General features: G+C 36.5%; 1 protein-coding gene across 1 annotated transcript in view; it reads right to left on the reverse strand.

The window, feature by feature from the left end:
- The window catches only part of LOC101048062 (uncharacterized), a 71,762-nt gene that overhangs the window by 16,098 nt on the left and 37,973 nt on the right, over positions 1–17,691 (reverse strand). The window contains exons 14-17 of the mRNA XM_010334611.3: positions 6,029–6,283; positions 2,616–2,725; positions 1,634–1,807; positions 230–464 (exon numbers count right to left, since the gene is read on the reverse strand). Coding sequence (XP_010332913.3) covers positions 230–464; positions 1,634–1,807; positions 2,616–2,725; positions 6,029–6,283 — 774 coding nt within the window. The remainder of the gene's footprint in view (positions 1–229; positions 465–1,633; positions 1,808–2,615; positions 2,726–6,028; positions 6,284–17,691) is intronic.

The following is a 17,691-nucleotide window of genomic DNA, read 5'->3' on the forward strand; positions in this document are numbered from 1 at the left end:
ATCCTTCACCACTTACTGTGGATAAAATTGTGCAGAAGTTTTCCTGCTAATTATGATGAGACGATTTCTTATTATACCAGCCCTTTAGGAAGAGTTTCTTCAGAATTCAATGTACTTTATTTGCACTTGATGGGGTCTAAGACTGCTGGCCCTAAATATAAACCAAACATCACACACAATCCTCTGCATACACCTTCATAACTGTTAGATGTTCATTCTCAGCACTCACCACCCCTGCAGGCCTGGACAATGATGACCTTGGGTTTGTCCCTTAGACTGACACAGTTGCGGTTGTTGAATATCTGGAAGATGGTGTCATAAAGCAGCACATCTGGGTTTTCCTCATCATGCGCCATTCCACAGATTCCCTCCAGGATGCCATGAGACATGAGCACCAAGAACGTGCTGTCTGAGGACTTGTGTTCTGGTCGGGCAGCAAATGCCCTCAGCACTGACTCCATATCCTGGAAAAGAACAATGTCTAGCTTCAGTCGGAGAAGAATGAATGGGACTCCCTAGATTTACCATGAGTGAAACAAGAAACATATTTTACATATCCTGGTCATGTTGCTTCACATAGTGCTTACTCAATTATGACAGCTGTTTTATGGTTTTATTTTTCCTTCTCAATGGGGCTATGGGTTCCTGCTTTCTCTCCCTGCTGACATACTGTCTTCTTAATATATTGTATATTTTTATATGTTACTCATTTTACTTTTTCTTTTTCTTTTCCATCTCAATCTTTTCTCTACTTACCTACCAAGAGTCATGTGTTATAAATGCATCACACCACTTTCTTTGTAAAACTCATCCCACTTTGCTTAGAATAGAATCAAACTTATGGCCTGACCATATTCCACTCTCGTACTATGTCCCTTTTCCTTCAAACTCTGGTCACACTAGTTTTCTCTTGTGCTTTTCCTGTGCCAGGTTGATTTTTCAGTTCAGCCTTTTCACAGGTAGCTTCTCCTACTTTGAAAGCACTGCATTCATGTCTCTCTGGAGTAGTCTCTGACCAACCCAAAAACATTGCTCCCACCCTATAATTCTGTCTCACATTTCCTTTTTCTTTTCTTTTTGCTTACTTTTGGCTCTCTTGTCACTGTTGTATAGACACACACATGCACACCTGGTGCCTGAAGTTGTCTTTTTTCTTACAATTTCACTGTTTCTTTCTTTTGTAACCTAGATGAATGCCAGCAGGGAACTTCCTATCTCATTTACAGACCTATTCCCAATGTTAGGAGTAGCTCTTGGCACCAAGTGTAGGACTCAATATTTGCTTTACAAGTGTACTCCTATTTAAAATTTATTACTCTATAATTTTAGGGGGGGTATTCCCATCATGTGATTTTGGAATTCAATAAGAAACATGAAAACATGTGCCAATCATGTTTAGTCTGGTTTCCAGAGTCGAGGATATTTGGAGCACAAAAGAGACATAGATTTACCAATCTAGTACTCTCATTTTGCCTGTGCACACACACAGACACACAACACACACACACACACACACACACACACACACACACCCAGAGGCAGTTAAATCTTGTTGAGCTCCTTAAAGCTAAGTAGTTATTAGAAGTATGTGTGTTGAATATGTATGAGTTTGGGGTGGCTGAGGGGTTCTTACCCTGGCTGTCAGTTTCTCTTCTACAACCACACGGTAGTCCAGACCCTCAAGCAGCTCCTTCATCCCTGTGATGTCAAAGTCAGCTCCATTCCTCGGAGGCAGATGGTCAAACTCTGTGTTGCATATGATGAGAGCCAGGCGTGTGCGGCCCTTTCTCTCCTTTATTGGATAGATCTGCAGGAGATGGAGATGCAGTGAATTTAATTTACTCAAGTCTCTTTCAACCCCCTTGTACCTATCAATGTTGCTTTTTTTAAGTCTTCATGCAACTGCTCTCTTCCCTAACTTGCATCAAAAGACACTGACTTTCTCTCTCTCAAGAACCTGGGGAAAGAACCAGGACATATCTGAAATGGTTATTGAAGAATCTTGAGGAAACTAGATAATTCTTACCCCCTTCTTCTCCCTTTTCATCTTTACCTACTCAAATTTTTCTTAGCATGCAAAGTTCAGGTCAAATTTCATAAAACACAAGAAATGTTGTCATTGGCTCCAGTGAAAAATGAATACAGCAAAAGTCTTTGCCTTTGGAAACATAGCTATTTTGGTACTATTTTTAACATCAACTTATAATGTTTTTCAAGCTTTAATTATATTTCCCAAGTATCCTTTATGTCTAGACTTTTCAACTAAAGTGCGAACAATTACTACTCAGCTATGTTATCTTAGAAATAGTTTTACTCCATGGCTAATGCTGCAATTGTCATAAAATCCAGATAATTGCAAGAATGAATACAGGAGCAATAGAAATACCAATTTTCTTCTAACCCATGATAAAATGATCTGCATCATGGGTTGAGAGAGGATTGGTATCATTGTGAAGTCACATAATATTTTCCTTACTCAAAGCATTTATGAAAATGTTTACTGCCATCAAACCCCTCCCACTGCCATCATTCATTTAGTGCTGTAAGAAATGGTGCACTAAAGAAAACCAGTGATTTCTCATCTTTTTTTCTGCATTATGCAGATAGCACAGTACCTCTTTAGCTCTTTCTTTACATAGTCTCAGGAATTCTTCAGGAGGGCAAAGCTTGAGGGCATCTGTAGATTCTCCTGTCTCCGGTGGTCCAACCTCCATATTCGGCTTATCTGCAAGATATCACATAATAAAAACTGTGATTTCTGCCTCTGTGACCCAATTTATCACCTAAGAAAATTGAGAGAGAAGATGTCCTGGGAAGAAGATTTCTCCATATGTAGGGGTTATAGTTGTATCTCATATCTAGTATTCTATATCAGGAGATGTATTGTTACTGGAAAAGAGAGAAAAGCAAATCCACCCAAACATGCAATCATAGATTCTGATCATTTTGGGGAAAACATTCTGATGGTGTTTGGGTTAAATTTAGCCTTTCCTTATATAGTCAAAAGAATTTGATTTCTCCAAAGGTTTTATTCTGGGATACTCACTCATCCATGTGGACTTTCTATTGTGTCTTTACGAGAGTATGCTGAGTAAATAGTTATCCATTACAAATTTAATGTGTGTTCCATGACCAATATTCAATTTCTACGATCACATGTAAAAAGTAAAATTAAACAAGTAAAATTAATTATAATAACATTTATTTAGCGTCACATATAAAAAGTATTATTTTAACATGTGTTTTCAGCCACAAGCCAAGTGCTTAATAGCTACATATTGCTACCATACATGATGGGACAACATCTCATTTTGGAGTAATCATCCCCTCCTGACCCCCACTTCGCATACAGATACATACATACTAAACCACAGAATATTGAGTCTTGTACTTTCAAGGCATTATTTTTTAAGCAACTTTACTCTTTATTTTTAATGATTCTAGGAGAAATGAACTTCAGTTATCCCTGTTTAAATGGTAAAGCCAGCTATTTAATGGAGAAGTGCTGTCTAGTAACAATGATGCTGTGTCCAAGGTCAGAGACAATTATTCTGTCAGACATTCTGACATAACTCTGATGCCTTGCCTCCAAAGTGCTGAACAATGAACACTAAACTTTTCAACCTGTGTTTTATAATGGGAGGAAATAATATATCTCTTGTGGATAAGTTTGTTTCGGACTCATTCTGATCAATCTCCTAGAGAAATCTAACATTATCTGACAATGCTTGATCCCTTCTGAATGAGATTGTGCACAAGACTGGGAAATTTCAGAACCCTCCCTTGAAGGAGAAAGAGAGGAATTTTAAAAGACATCTTAGAAATGAAGTTTACCAAGGTCTGATATAATGAAGTGTCTCTTCATGAAAAAAAGGAGCAGTTATATTATTTCTGTTAATTTAATTATGTGAGCCAAAAAAGACATTCTCTGATGAAATAAGAAAAAATACTACTATCCTATGTAAAACTTTTTGTTTGTAATATTTTATAATTTTATTTCTACTTCAATTATTTGTTTTTAAATAATATTTTAAAATAAATGTCTAGCTAAAATGTATGATAAAAGCCTGAATTCTGGATCTACAACAAGTCTTAAAAGTGTGCATGAATATCAAACTTTCTGGGCATCTCTTTTCATAGATGACACAGTGATATCCCATTTCAGAAATAGCTTCCATCCCATTTCAGAAAATTCTACCAAGGTGAAGACATGCTGGAACCTTGGATATTCCCTGGTCAGAGGGCATGTTTTTATCATCCAAGTCTTCTGTTTCCAGTTCACTTACAGGCTTGGAGAGCTTCCTTAGTCATCTCCTAATGATCATTATGTGTCTATGTGTGGATACAGTATTTTCAGATAAAATTAGAAATTAGGTGGAATTTTTATCATATCCAATAGTAAAATTAGCATCAAAGCAAATCATTTCATTACAAGATAGTACATATTATAGTGCAGGTTGCTGCCCAAAGAGGGCTGGGTACACCCTAGGTATACTGGTAGTATATCTAAAGTTTCCTGAGATCACTCTGGAGACTCCAAGTGCAGACAGAGCCCAGGGAGCTCCTGGGCTCCTCCTGTAAGGGGTTTCAGCTGCCTCATTCCTGCCACAGCCTCTGCGAATCAGTTAGGTTATTTCAGTTTAGAATTGAATGCTCATTGTGATACCTGGGGTTGCTAAAATCATTGTGAAGCCCCTATTACTTCAATTCCAATTCCCATTGGTTGCATTATCACTAACTTTTTAAAAATGGAGATTGCTTCCATGCCGCCCCAGGTTTAAGAAAAAGAACAAAACACCTTCAAAAGGACCAGTTTAAATATTAATAAGAACGCAACCTGTCTTATAATCTTGGACAACTATTATACTATCATGTCCTCTCTTTTGATGGGAATACCACTTCTTCAAAGAAAAGTGCTGATTGAAAAGCTCATTTGATTTAGTTAGGCCTCAACAATTTATGTTGTCTTTTGTTTATTACTATTTATCATTATTGGTAATCTGTAATACTTCATGGCTGAAGATTTCAGCTTAATTCTGGGGAAAATTGAGTCTGTCACTAGTGAACTTCACTATGAGAATATTTAAGCTCTAATAATACACATAATTCAATCTGAGTCAAAAGTTCCTAAAAGAAGTTTTAAAATTTTAGACATTTTATATAGATTCTCCTGATCATATTTTGTAACTCACAGAAATGAGTAAGAACTGGAAAAGTCTAATTCATAGCATCCATATAAGAATTATGAAAGTTACTATTTATTGCATGCATATACTTTATTTATTTATTCATCCTACATTATCTAGGCATCCACTATGTCCCAAGAAAACTACTGATTACTGTTATTAATTGGTGAAGAAACCAGTTGCATTCTGGTTGGAGAATCTTGGTAGACATTCTTTCTGCTTACTGAGATGAAAAAGGAATAAAAACTGAACAGTTTTGTTCTGGAGAACAAAGTATATAGTTTTAGCTGTATTTGTTTTGTGATGCCAGTGAAACACTGAAGTAGACATGCTGAATATTCTGCTACAGCTAAATGAGTCTGCACCTCAGAGGAGAGAGTTCCAGGTAAGAGCTAATATCCTGGAGTTGTTGGCATGTGGTGCCTGCTGTTATAATGTTTCTAGGCTTAGACAATCTTATGAGAAAGTACTGGAATTGTCCCCATTTCACAGGTGGTAAGACTGATAATCAGGAAGCTAGGGAGGTTAAGCAACTTGCAGGAAGTTGCATAGGTCACAGGTGACAGAATATAGGTTTAGATTTATGTATCCCTTACTACAAGGTCTCATTTTTAACTATTTTTGTGACAGTCTACACACAAGGACTCAGCTTTTTAGCTGATTAGAAACTTGATTCCACCTCACAAAAGATGAAGTGGTCCTAAAAGGACAATGATAGGTTTAGTAAAAATGATAATTTAGGAAAGGAAAGATAAGGGAATCACAGAAGACACTGCTTAGACCTTGGAATTAAGCAGATTCTGGAAAAATTGAGGCATTCATTGTAAAAGACCCAATCTTACCTTTGTCATTGGGGGATAATTGGTCTATGTTTATAAAGGTTTTGAGAAGCATTTGCCCTGCCATACGTTGTTTCTTTTGAATAGAGTCTGCCACGACCTGAACCTTGTCTTCAGTTTTGGCATCATAATATTTCTTCTTTTCCTCTTCCTTCCAGTTCAGCACATTTTGTTCCACCAAGTTATCCAAAACACCAGTGAGCAAATCTTTGCCCAAAGATTCCAGCATCTTAAGTGGTTTTTTTCTTCGGTTGCCTTCTGTTAGAAATTTAAAAAAAAAAACTCCTTTAACTATGGGTACAGCTTAAAGAGTTTTACCCTCACTTTATACATAGTTTTATAATGTGAAATACTCCTGAAATTATGTTCCATTTTACCATCTGTCTTCTTGTATCTGTAGAGTTCGGTCACCCATCAAGTTCCTACCACTTAATACTTTTTTCTTTTGTGTTCTTTTTTCTTTTCTTTTCTCTCTCTCTACCTTCTTTAAAAAAACGTTTTTAGCTTCTCATCTTCTTTCTGTGGCATTGGATCTAATGCTAACTTCCTGGTCATCCACTGTATTCGTGTTTCTCTTTCACTGATTCACAGCCTATAGTGATAACGATCTGCCTAAAACATATATTCCCAGGAAAGTCAATGCTCTTGTCTTAAATTCTTCCTACTAGACTATATGATTTTTATTTTTTTCTGTATTTAGTTTTCTTGGTGAAAGAACTATATTTTTGAATTTGAATATTTTAAACTTACATACACCCTATCCCACATCTTTGTATTCAAAATTCTTAAAAGTACTTAATATTCTTGTTAAATACATAAATTAAAGAATAAGCAGATGAGTGTACCTTATTTATAATTCTTTTGAATCTTGAACTCAATGAAAATTCTAAATTGAAAGTAATCTGATTACTAATCTTCCAGTGTGGTGCATACATTTAATTTGACACCACGTTAATGTATTACTTTGCATAATTTGAATATTTATAAGGAAATATAGATATCAAAATAAGGCATCCTTTATTTCAATGCAACAGATATGATTTGGGCAGATTTTGCACAGAGATGTTGAGTATCTTATCAATTCTCAATCAATGCTATGAAGACAGTTATACAATCCTTGTAGATGTAAGGATACTGTTGACACAAAATGGCGTCTAAAGAAAATATGTCAGAACATTATACAAGAGCTTTTGCACGGAAGCACCAGCCTCATTATCTGGGTTATCTTGAATTAATGTTTTAATAAATGTTTATTATTAGGCAGCTATTATGAGAAAGACATTAGACATTACAAACCAGGAAAAAAGATACCTAACATAAATTAACTTAATAAAAGATAACATCTCCCATGTACTCATTATAAATTAAAATATCAATGCATATAAAGCAATATAAACCATTATAATTATCATTATTATTTACAAATCACTGTGCCAAGGTTTTTACAAATCTTAATACACTGGACCCTCACAATAAGCCAGTGGTATAGTTATTACATTCCCTATTTTATATTTACCATTTAAATAATAACTTGCTTCATATCACATGAATTAAGATTCAAATCTTGTTTTTTTCACTATATTCTATATAGTTAACATGACATGGTTTCAATTGAAATAGTATTCATAGAGCCCCAGTCATGCCAAGTGCATTACTGAAATTTCATAAAAATTCCATCTAAAGCATATATTAACCTCTCTTAATTGGAAAATAAAAGGTAACATGTAATTGACTCAAATAATGTGAAAGAACACAGAGTATACAGTAACTGTGAACAATAATTGAAATCTAAAGGTTCAGAATCCAGAGCCCCCATTCTTAATTCATCAAACTACTTAATTCATCAAAATTGGAAAGGAAGAAGTTTAATTGTGCCTGTCTAAAGATTAAATGGTCTTATATATAGAAAACCCTAAAGGATCCACCAAACATCTTTTAGAACAAATAAACAAATTCAAAAAAATTGCAGGATAAAAAAATCAACATATAAAAATCTGTAGTGTTTCTGTATAACAATAAATCATCTTTAAAAAATGAATAAATTTCCATTTAAAATTGCCACAAAAATACTTAGAAATGAATTTAACTAAGTAGGCAAAAAACATATACATGTAAATTATGAAACTGCAACCTGATCAACATAGTGAGACTCTGTCCCTAAAAAAATTTACAGAATTGGCTGGGCATGGTAGCATGTATCTATAGTCCTTGCTTCTTGGAAGTCTGAGGTGGGAGGATTCCTTAAGCCCAGGAATTTGAGATTATAGTGAGTATAATTGTGATACTAGTCTTGGCTACAGAACAAGATCCTGTCTCAAAAATAACAGTAACAACAAATTCCAAAACTTTAAAATATTGATAGAAGAAATTAAAGAAGACAAAAATAAGTAGAAATACATTTTCAGTTGATGGACTGGAAAAATTGCTAATATTAAAATGTCCATCCCTAATACCCAAAGAAATCTAAAGATACGATCCAATTCATATCAAAATTCTGATGGCAGCTTTTACAAAAATAGAAACAAGTCCTAAAACTTATATGGAATCACAAGAATAAAAACCTGCATAGACAAAGCAATTTTGAGTAAAGAGGTCAAAGCTGCAGGCATCACACTACTTGACTTCAAATAGACTACAAAGCTATGATGATCAAAATAGACACAGAGAGCAATTGAACAGGACAGAAAACCCAGAAAAAAAAACCAATTATTTACATTCATTGATTTTCAATAAAGGTTTATGAACACAATGGGGAAAGAACAAACTCTTCAATAAATGTTATTGGGAAAATTGGATAGCCACATGCAAAAGAATAAAATTTCTCAACATATACAAAAATAAACTCAAAATGGGTTAAATATGTAAATGTTACAACCAAAACTGTGAAACTACTAGAAGAAAACAGAGGGGAACAACTTCATGACATTGGTCTAGACAGTGATTTTTGGATATAACACAAAAGGACAGGAAACAAAAGCTAAAATACTCAAATGAAATTACATTAAACTGAAAAGCTTTTACACAGCCAATAAAATAACCAAAGGATTAAAGAGATAATCAACAGTATGGGAGAAAATATTTGCAAACCATACATCTGATAAGGAATTAACATGCAAAATATAAAGGATACAAACAATTCAACAGAAAGAAAACAAACATTTAAAAATAGACAAATGACCAGAATAAACATTTTTCAAAAGCAGACATACGAAAAATATGTATATGAAAAATGGTCAACCTCTCTAGTCATCAGGGAAATTGAACCCACAATGAGATATCATTTCTCATTTGTTGGAATGGTGATTACCAAAAAAACAAAATATAGCAAATGGTGGAAAGGATGTAGAAAAAAAGAAACTCTTGTACACTCTTGGTAAAAATGTAAATTAGGCCCTGAGCAGTGGCTCATGCCTGTATTCCCAGGACTTTGTGAGGCCAAGTTGGATGGAACACCTGAGGTCAGGGGTTCTTGACCAGGCTGGACTACATGGTGAAATCCCACCTCTAGTAAAAATATAAAAATTAGCCAGGCATAGTGGCAGGGACCTATAATCTTAGCTACTCGGGAAGCGGAGGCAGGAGAATCGCTTGAACCCTGGAGGCAGAAGTTGCAGCGAGGGGAGATTCCACAACTGCCCTCTAGCCTGGGCAACAGAGTGAGACAGAGTCTCAATAATAAAATAATAAAATAAAATAAATAATAATAAAATAATAAAATAATAAATAGTAATAATAATAGTCAAAATAATAAAATAAACTAAAACATATATGCATACATATGTATATAAATTAGCATGGTCTTTATGGAAATCTATATGGAGACACATCTGAAAATTAGAGCTAAAGGTATCATCAAGCAATCCCACTATTAAATGCATATCAAAAAAAGTGAACTCAGTATCTCAAAGAGATATATGAACTTCTATTTTCTTTGCAGAATTTTTCACAATAGCCAAGATATAAAATCAACCTAAGTATATGTAAATGGTTGAATAGATGAAGAAAATGTGGTTTACATACACAATGCAACACTATTCAGCTTTTAAAAGGAAGTAAATTCCATCATTTCTGACAACACTGATGAAGATAAAGAACATTGTATTAAGTGAAATAAGCCAGACCAGGTACCAAAGCACAAAATATTATATTATCTCAGTGATATATAGAATCTAAAAAAGTTAAACTCACAAAAGCAGAAGGTTGTGCAAAGAAAATATATATGATTTTTATTTGTCAAATAAATTAATTAAACAGTTAGAAATGTGGCTTTAGGTGTAATCTACACATTCTGATGGCATCAACTTTAAGCTTAAAATAATAAATAAACTGCTCTCAAATTTATGGATTCAGCCCAGATATGGATGTCAGTATTGAAACCCATACATCCAATAGACAATGAGACATCTCTACTATATCTTACAAACACATTCAACTCAAATTATAATGATGAACTGCCGATTTTTTAATTTCCATCCTTTGTTCTCTTTTCCATATACTAGTAAATAATACCTACACCCCAAGTACAAAAAGGCAGCAAAACTTGGTGATATTAAACCTCTTTGGCCTTCCCTATATCTTATTTCCCTTCTTAATTCACATTGCATTGATATTATTAGCTAAACATTTTCAGAATCTGACCACTTCTCTCAATTCTAATTGTTTATTACTTCTATTCAGGCAACATCCTTTGTTTCTTAAGAAATAAATTCATTTGAGTATGGGCTTGTAAATTTTTCTATTATAAAGACTCATGCACATGTCTGTTTATTGCGGCACTGTTCAAAATAGCAAAGATTTGGAACCAACCCAAATGCCCATCAAAGATAAACTGGATAAAGAAAATGCGGTACATATATACCAGGCATCCCCAAACTTTTTACACAGGGGACGAGTTCACTGTCCCTCAGACCGTTGGAGGGCCGCCACATGCTGTGCTCCTCTCACTGACTACCAATGAAAGAGGTGCTCCTTCCTGAAGTGTGGCGGGGGGACCTGATAAATGGCCTCAGGGGGCTGCACATGGCCCGCGGGCCGTAGTTTGGGGATGCCTTATATATACCATGGAATACTATGAAGCCATAAAAAAGGATGAGTTCATGTCCTTTGCGGGGACATGGATGAAGCTGGAAACCATCATTCTCAGTAAACTGACACAAGAAAAACACAAACACTGCATGTTCTCCTTCATAAGTGGGTGTTGAACAATGAGAACACATGGTCACAAGGAGGGGAACATCACACAAGGGGGCCTCTCTGGAGGTGGGGGGGTTAGGGGAGGGATAGCGGGGGTAGAGGGATAGGGGAAGGATAGCATTGGGAGAAATACCTAATGTAGATGATGGGGTGATGGATGCAGCGAACCACCATGGCGCATGTATACCTATGTAACAAATCTGCATGATCTGCCCATGTACCCCAGAACTTAAAGTATAATAAATAATTTTTTAAAAAACGAAAAATGCGTAAGAACCTTATCAACCTGCTCTTCATCCCTTCTATTCTAATCTTCACTATGGAGAGCTTCTAATATCTAGATTTGACCATGAAACCACTCAGTCTATTCTATCCTAGGCCTTCACATTCACTCATCTTCTCATACTGGTTCCACCTTGCTTATTACATTCAAAGCATTCTGCCCTTCACTTGATTTCTGAAAAGCTTCTATTTAGAGATCTCTGTATTTCCATCCCTCACCTTCTAATTCCTTCTTGTTTTCCTACTGCTGTCTGTCTATCCTTCGAGTCTCAGATGAGATGACACTTTCTTCAGGGAATCCTCTCCGATTCTTCCAGAGGAGAGTGTCAGAGATATATACTCCTAGGGCACCCTGTACCTCCTTAGCATGGCATATTTTTTTCCATTTATTTATTTATGCCTGTGTTTATTTTTGTGAAACAGAGTCTTTCTCTGTTACCCAGGCCAGAGTGCAGTGGTACTATCTCGACTCATTGCAACCACCCCCTCCCAGGTTCAAGCAGTTCTCCTGCTTCAGCCTTCTGAGTAGCTAGGACTGCAGGTACACACAACCACACCTGGCTAGTTTTTGTATTTTTAGTAGAGACGGGGTTTCACCATGTTGGCCAGGCTGATCTCGAACTCCTGACCTCAGGTGATCACTTGTCTCAGCCTCCCAAAGTGCTGGGATTGGATTGCAGGCGTGAACCACTGTATCCAGTCTTTTAAAATTTTTCCCATTCTTTTGTGATTCCCAGCTTACTTATCACTATCCACTATTAGATTTTATGCTCTGAGAGGACAAGGGTCATGAACTACACCTGCATTATTTTTGGCATTTGGGGGATATTTATTAATTATTTATGGAATCAGTAGTGAAGTCAATGTAGTTCATGGCCTCTGTTCTCACAGAGCATAAAATCTAACAGTGGATAGTGATAAGTAGGCTGGGAAACACCAAGGGGTGTCTGTTCAGCTCCTTGGAGGTCTCAGTTGGCTCTAACTAGTAGGAAGAGTCTTGGTTCAGGAAAATTCTCCTCAATCAGGAATACTTCGAGATTTCTCAGACAGAGAATAGGAGGATAGTTTGGAAGGAATACTCTTGTAGTTCTTGGTTTGGGATCATCTGATTTGGAACGCCTTCTGTCTGTCTCATCTTTGCGTGTGTTTGTATATGTGAAGGGGATCTTAGAAGGAATTACAAAAGGAAGTCCAGCAGGCCTAATTCAGGGAACTCTTATTTGTCTGGTTACATTGAGTGAGCCCTGGAGAAAGCTTAACAGGCCTATTCCATGGTGCCTATCTGCTCTTTGACTTACCCAGAGACCCGGTTGTGAATTACCGTTCTGAGGTAGTCCCTCCCCACCTGCAGTGAATCAGAGACAACAGGGACCAACAGGAAAAACTTTGAGCTTTGCAGGTTGATATTGGGTGCTGAACAAGGTGACTAATGGCTGTTTTGTTATGTGTATTCTGCTGGAATGGAAAATGTTAATTGGGTTCCCCACATAGCCGGTTGGGAAGTATCTTGCATTTTAAGAATCTTGCATATGGTTCCATAACATAGAAAAGGGTAATTTTATCTTGTAAAATGGCTTGAATCCCACAGCTATGGGGAAGTGAGCAGGGTCATCAGAAGCCATTCTGTTCTTCTCGAACTTGCAGAGAAAGAGAATCCAGAAACCTGGTATGCCAGCAAAAAGGATAAGAAATTCTTACCAACCAAGATTCTGGTCTGTTTCTCCATCTGTGTAAACAGTAAACATCACTATTTGTTTCTCTGCAAGGGTTTAATTACTAGTTAAGAGAATTCCCAAGACTAGTCTTAGCCTGTAGTAAATCTGGTGTATTTTGTGTTAAGTCTTTGCCTTTCTGTGTTCTGTAATAGAATGAGGGGTATCACAGGATAGAATATGGTTTTAGGACCCCTATAAGACTCCTTTTCAAGCCAGCTCAGCAGGCTGGCCAATTATAAACTTTGCCACATGTCCTCAAAACCAATACTGTATGAAATTTCTCTGGCTTATTTTGTGTCCTTAAGAGCTTAATCTTGTGACCATATGGGGATACTTTCTTTTGGTTTACATCATCTAGCCTTAAAAGTTTTTCTTAAGCAGGTAAAAGCTTTGGCAAAGTTAAAGTTGGCTTCTCTAGGATCCTGGGAATAGCAATAGAAACTGCTCAATGCTGTAACTCAGTAGCTAAGACTTTGCCTTTTGACAATAGCAGCGTGGGCTCTATTCTTGGCTTCTCAAATAATTTCTTTCTGGTTTGCTATTTGCGTAACTTTGCTATTTATTGAGGTTCCCCCACACCTCCATGATTTCCTTGGTTTCCCCCACACCCCCATGGTTTCCCTTCTGCTTTCCTCTCTTGAATTTTCCTTTCTCTGAACTCCCTTGGGGAAATTCTAAATCTTGTAAAAAGAAACTGCTTACCAAAGCGAGAAATATTGGTCATAGGGCTAAAAGTTGGGTAATAAGAAATTTAAAAGGATTTTTTAAAGATCACTATGGTTAAAAGTCAGCTTAATTAAAAGTGAATAAACAAGCTATGGATACATTTAAAAGGCCTTTATGTTTTTCTCTTCTTAGATCTTGCTTTTCTGTAAAAGGTTATCTTCTTTTCAGTCAACTGAATAATTTTTCTTTATTTTTTGTCTTGCCACTCTTAATACACACTTGAGAGACCCGAAGAGAAATTCTGTAGCCTGGGATTCCCTGTGAAAACACAGAAAAAATAGAAGAGGCACCACAGACTGCGTTTTGGGGATGACAAACAACAAAAAGCAAAAAAAAAAAAAAAAAAAAAAAACTCTCTATTTTTTTCATAAAACCCTATGAATTAAAAGTAGATAAATCCTTCTCAAAATCAAAGGCCATGTTCTGTTTTGCATTGTGTTATCTGACAGTTTGAGTTTTGGGGATATCAGAAATTACTTTGCATTGTGAGAGAGCTTTGGTATGTAATAACTAGGTAGAAAATATACTTTAAGGGATGGCTAATAGTATTTTTGGAGGGATATTTGGCTCTTTGCACACTTGGATCAGAGAAGCACGCTTTGGGTCACCTGGAAAATATGAAAACATCCCTATCCCTTACTGAGAGATAAGAATCATGGAGGACAGGCTGGTTTCAAAATGGGCTGATCGGCTTTAGGTTGCCTTGCAATAAAATGCAGGGTAGAGAGACTGCACTGTCTTTTCCAGTAGTATTTCCCTCCTTTGGGGATTCAGGATCTAGTACAAAATTGCACCCTTAAGTTTGGAGATCTGTCTTTGCCTTCAGCTATGCCTGCTTATTTAGCTGGGAAAAAAATGCGTGCTTTCCTGGCCCTGTTCCTCCAAGGGCTCCACCCTGAAGCCAGTAATCCAATTAAAAAGCTGGCAAATAGAAATCTTACAAGTGCTGAATTTTCTGTTTTTATCTTTATATAAACTTCTATAATTCTGATATAATTCTGTGTACATTGTTAATAATTATAATTGTTATGTAAAATTGTTGGATGCCATAGAAGTAAGAAAAATTCCTAGTCAGTTGTAGCTTTAACTGTCTATAGATTTTTGTCATCCACACATATTTTGCCTTGCTTTGGTCCTTTTCAAAAGGCAGTTTATAATCAGATATAGGACTCTGACTGCAGGTCTCAGATAACTTTAAAAATTGTGCTATTGGGCTGGGCGCAGTGGCTTAAGCCTGTAATCCCAGCACTTTGGGAGGCCGAGGCGGGTGGATCACCAGGTCAAGAGATCAAGACCATCCTGGTCAATATGGTGAAACCCCGTCTCTACTAAAAATACAAAAAAAAGTAGCTGGGCATGGTGGCACATGCCTGTAATCCGAGCTACTCAGGAGGCTGAGGCAGGAGCATTGCCTGAACCCAGGAGGCGGAGGTTGCGGTGAGCCGAGATCGCGCCATTGCACTCCAGCCTGGGTAACAAGAGCGAAACTCCGTCTCAAAAAAAAAAAAAAAAAAAAAAAATTGTGCTATTGGAATAGAGGAAAAAATGAAACTTCTAGGATTCTCATGGAGAGCTGATGTGTTAAAAATCTCTAATCCTTTTGTTTTCAGAGTCAAGATAACTTACTTCTTTAGAGCTATTTGCAAATTTTAACAAGTAAGAAAAATAAACTCCTGTGAAAAAATTTTGAAGCATATTTGTTTCTCTCTACCTGATTTATCAGAATTTGGAAACTATTTGTAAGTATTCTCAATTTATGACAGTACAGTTAATTGCATAAGTGCAGTAAGAATTTGTTTTCTTTTGTAACAGGACACAATTGGAGAAATTGTTTTTACCAAGGCTTTGACTGGAATAACATGCTTCCTTTAAAGAATCAAAGTTGAATTATAAAGCCAATAAAAGCCCTGTGGGGAATCTGGCCTCATACCTTGCCTACACAGATTCCTTGTACAAGTTTCTTGATCTGTAATAAGTAAAGAATGTCACTATGTCACTTTCTAACAGGTTCAGGAGCTCCAAGTTATCTTGGAATCTTGAGAGGAGAGGAATTTACCCAATTCATAGATATTTCAGGGTACAAACACATGGCAGGGCATAGCACTTAAAAAGTCTTATCTGAGATTCCTCATGAAACAGAGTTCTGTCAAGGCCAATTTAAACAAAAACCAGCCTAAATGAAAAATAGTTATTCTTGCTGCACTTTATGCAAATAATCAGGCCAAGTACAGTAAGACTAAAGATTATTTTTGTAAACAAATTAGTTCTCTCATAATTTGTTTTTAATACAAATGGGGTCTGGAGACAGAAAAATTATGCTTCAAAAGAAAACCTATAATATACCTGTTGTTAGCTGTCCTTAAGTTTTTTTCTACAGTTTGGAATAAATCCTAAATTCTTTGTGGATTAAAAGTTCCCAAACTAAGCTTGTCAATCTTTGTTTTAAAAATTGAGAATTTTACTCCTCATCCTAGGACTCATTATTTACCTGACAGGAGGCTCTTCACATAAATACTGTAGTAATACAACAGAGGAGAGTACTAATGTTTTGTCATGCAAGCACTGGAGGCCCAGCCAGGCCTGCATGAGTATGTTCAGACAGTTGCCAAGCAGTTCCACTCTTCTCACCTTGGGGTTCACTTCAATTTCCACTATGTCCCCTGTCAGCAGGTAGAAGCCAGAATGATCAGTGGCCTTTTTCCATCTTCATAACCTACACCTTAAGATTAAACTGCTATAAAACCCAAAGGGAGGGATTGAAGCCACCTTTGCAATATTATAACTGAGGAAATTACAACAACCTAAGAAATCAGACCTAACCAACTCTATCTTGCTTCTGACCCTTAAGCTGTCCTTGTCGATTCCTAGTATAGGCCAAACTAACTTTGAGAAGGAATGCAGTTCATGATTTGACTCTGAAATAAAATTGATAACAGCCCTTTTCCAAAAAGATCTCCTTCTTGCCTGGGGTTCAGCCTGCCTTGCAGGGCTAACAAATCAGCCACAAGATTAAAAATTACAATTTAAGGGTCATGCAACCTCTGACTCCTAGAGTCTGAATGACCCCAACTTGCTTCTGGGGATAATATCACTATTGTAAAACCTAAGGTCAGTACTTAAGATATTTTGCAGACACTGTACTCAGTGGAATCAGTTGACACCACTTAGACCAGTAATCTGTCCCAACAAGTTTTGACATCAAACCTAGGAAGAGAAGACAGCAATCAAACCTCACTTTGACATCCTATGATGCCATCTCCCAGTTGACTAATTAACACTTCCTACTTCCCAATCTCCTACCTGCCAAATTATCTTTAAATATTCTGATTTCTGAATGCTCTAGGAGACTGATTTAAGTAATAATAAAATTCCAATCTCCCACACAGCCGGTTCTGTGTGAATACTCTTTTACCATTGCAATTCCCCTGTCTTGATAAATCAGCTCTGTCTAAGCAGTGGGCAAGGTGAACCCATTGGGGGGTTACAAATTCTTAATAGCAAAGCAAGTAAGTTTCATTTCATTTAACAGCCAATAAGTGCACATTGGAAGTTTCAAACAGAAGGAAGACACGCTCATTCCTCAATCCATTCAGGAATATTTAATGAGCATCAATTCCTGAAACTTATTCTGCTAGTATTGGGGGTGCCATTTTGGAAACATGTTCCTACACATTAGAGCTTACAGTCAAGTAGAAAGACATAAGCAAATAGGTAAGATGAAATATATTATAAGGATGTAAATAATGAGCA

This window comes from Saimiri boliviensis, chromosome 6 (genome assembly GCF_048565385.1).
Source record: "Saimiri boliviensis isolate mSaiBol1 chromosome 6, mSaiBol1.pri, whole genome shotgun sequence".
NCBI classification, from domain to species: Eukaryota; Metazoa; Chordata; class Mammalia; order Primates; family Cebidae; genus Saimiri; species Saimiri boliviensis.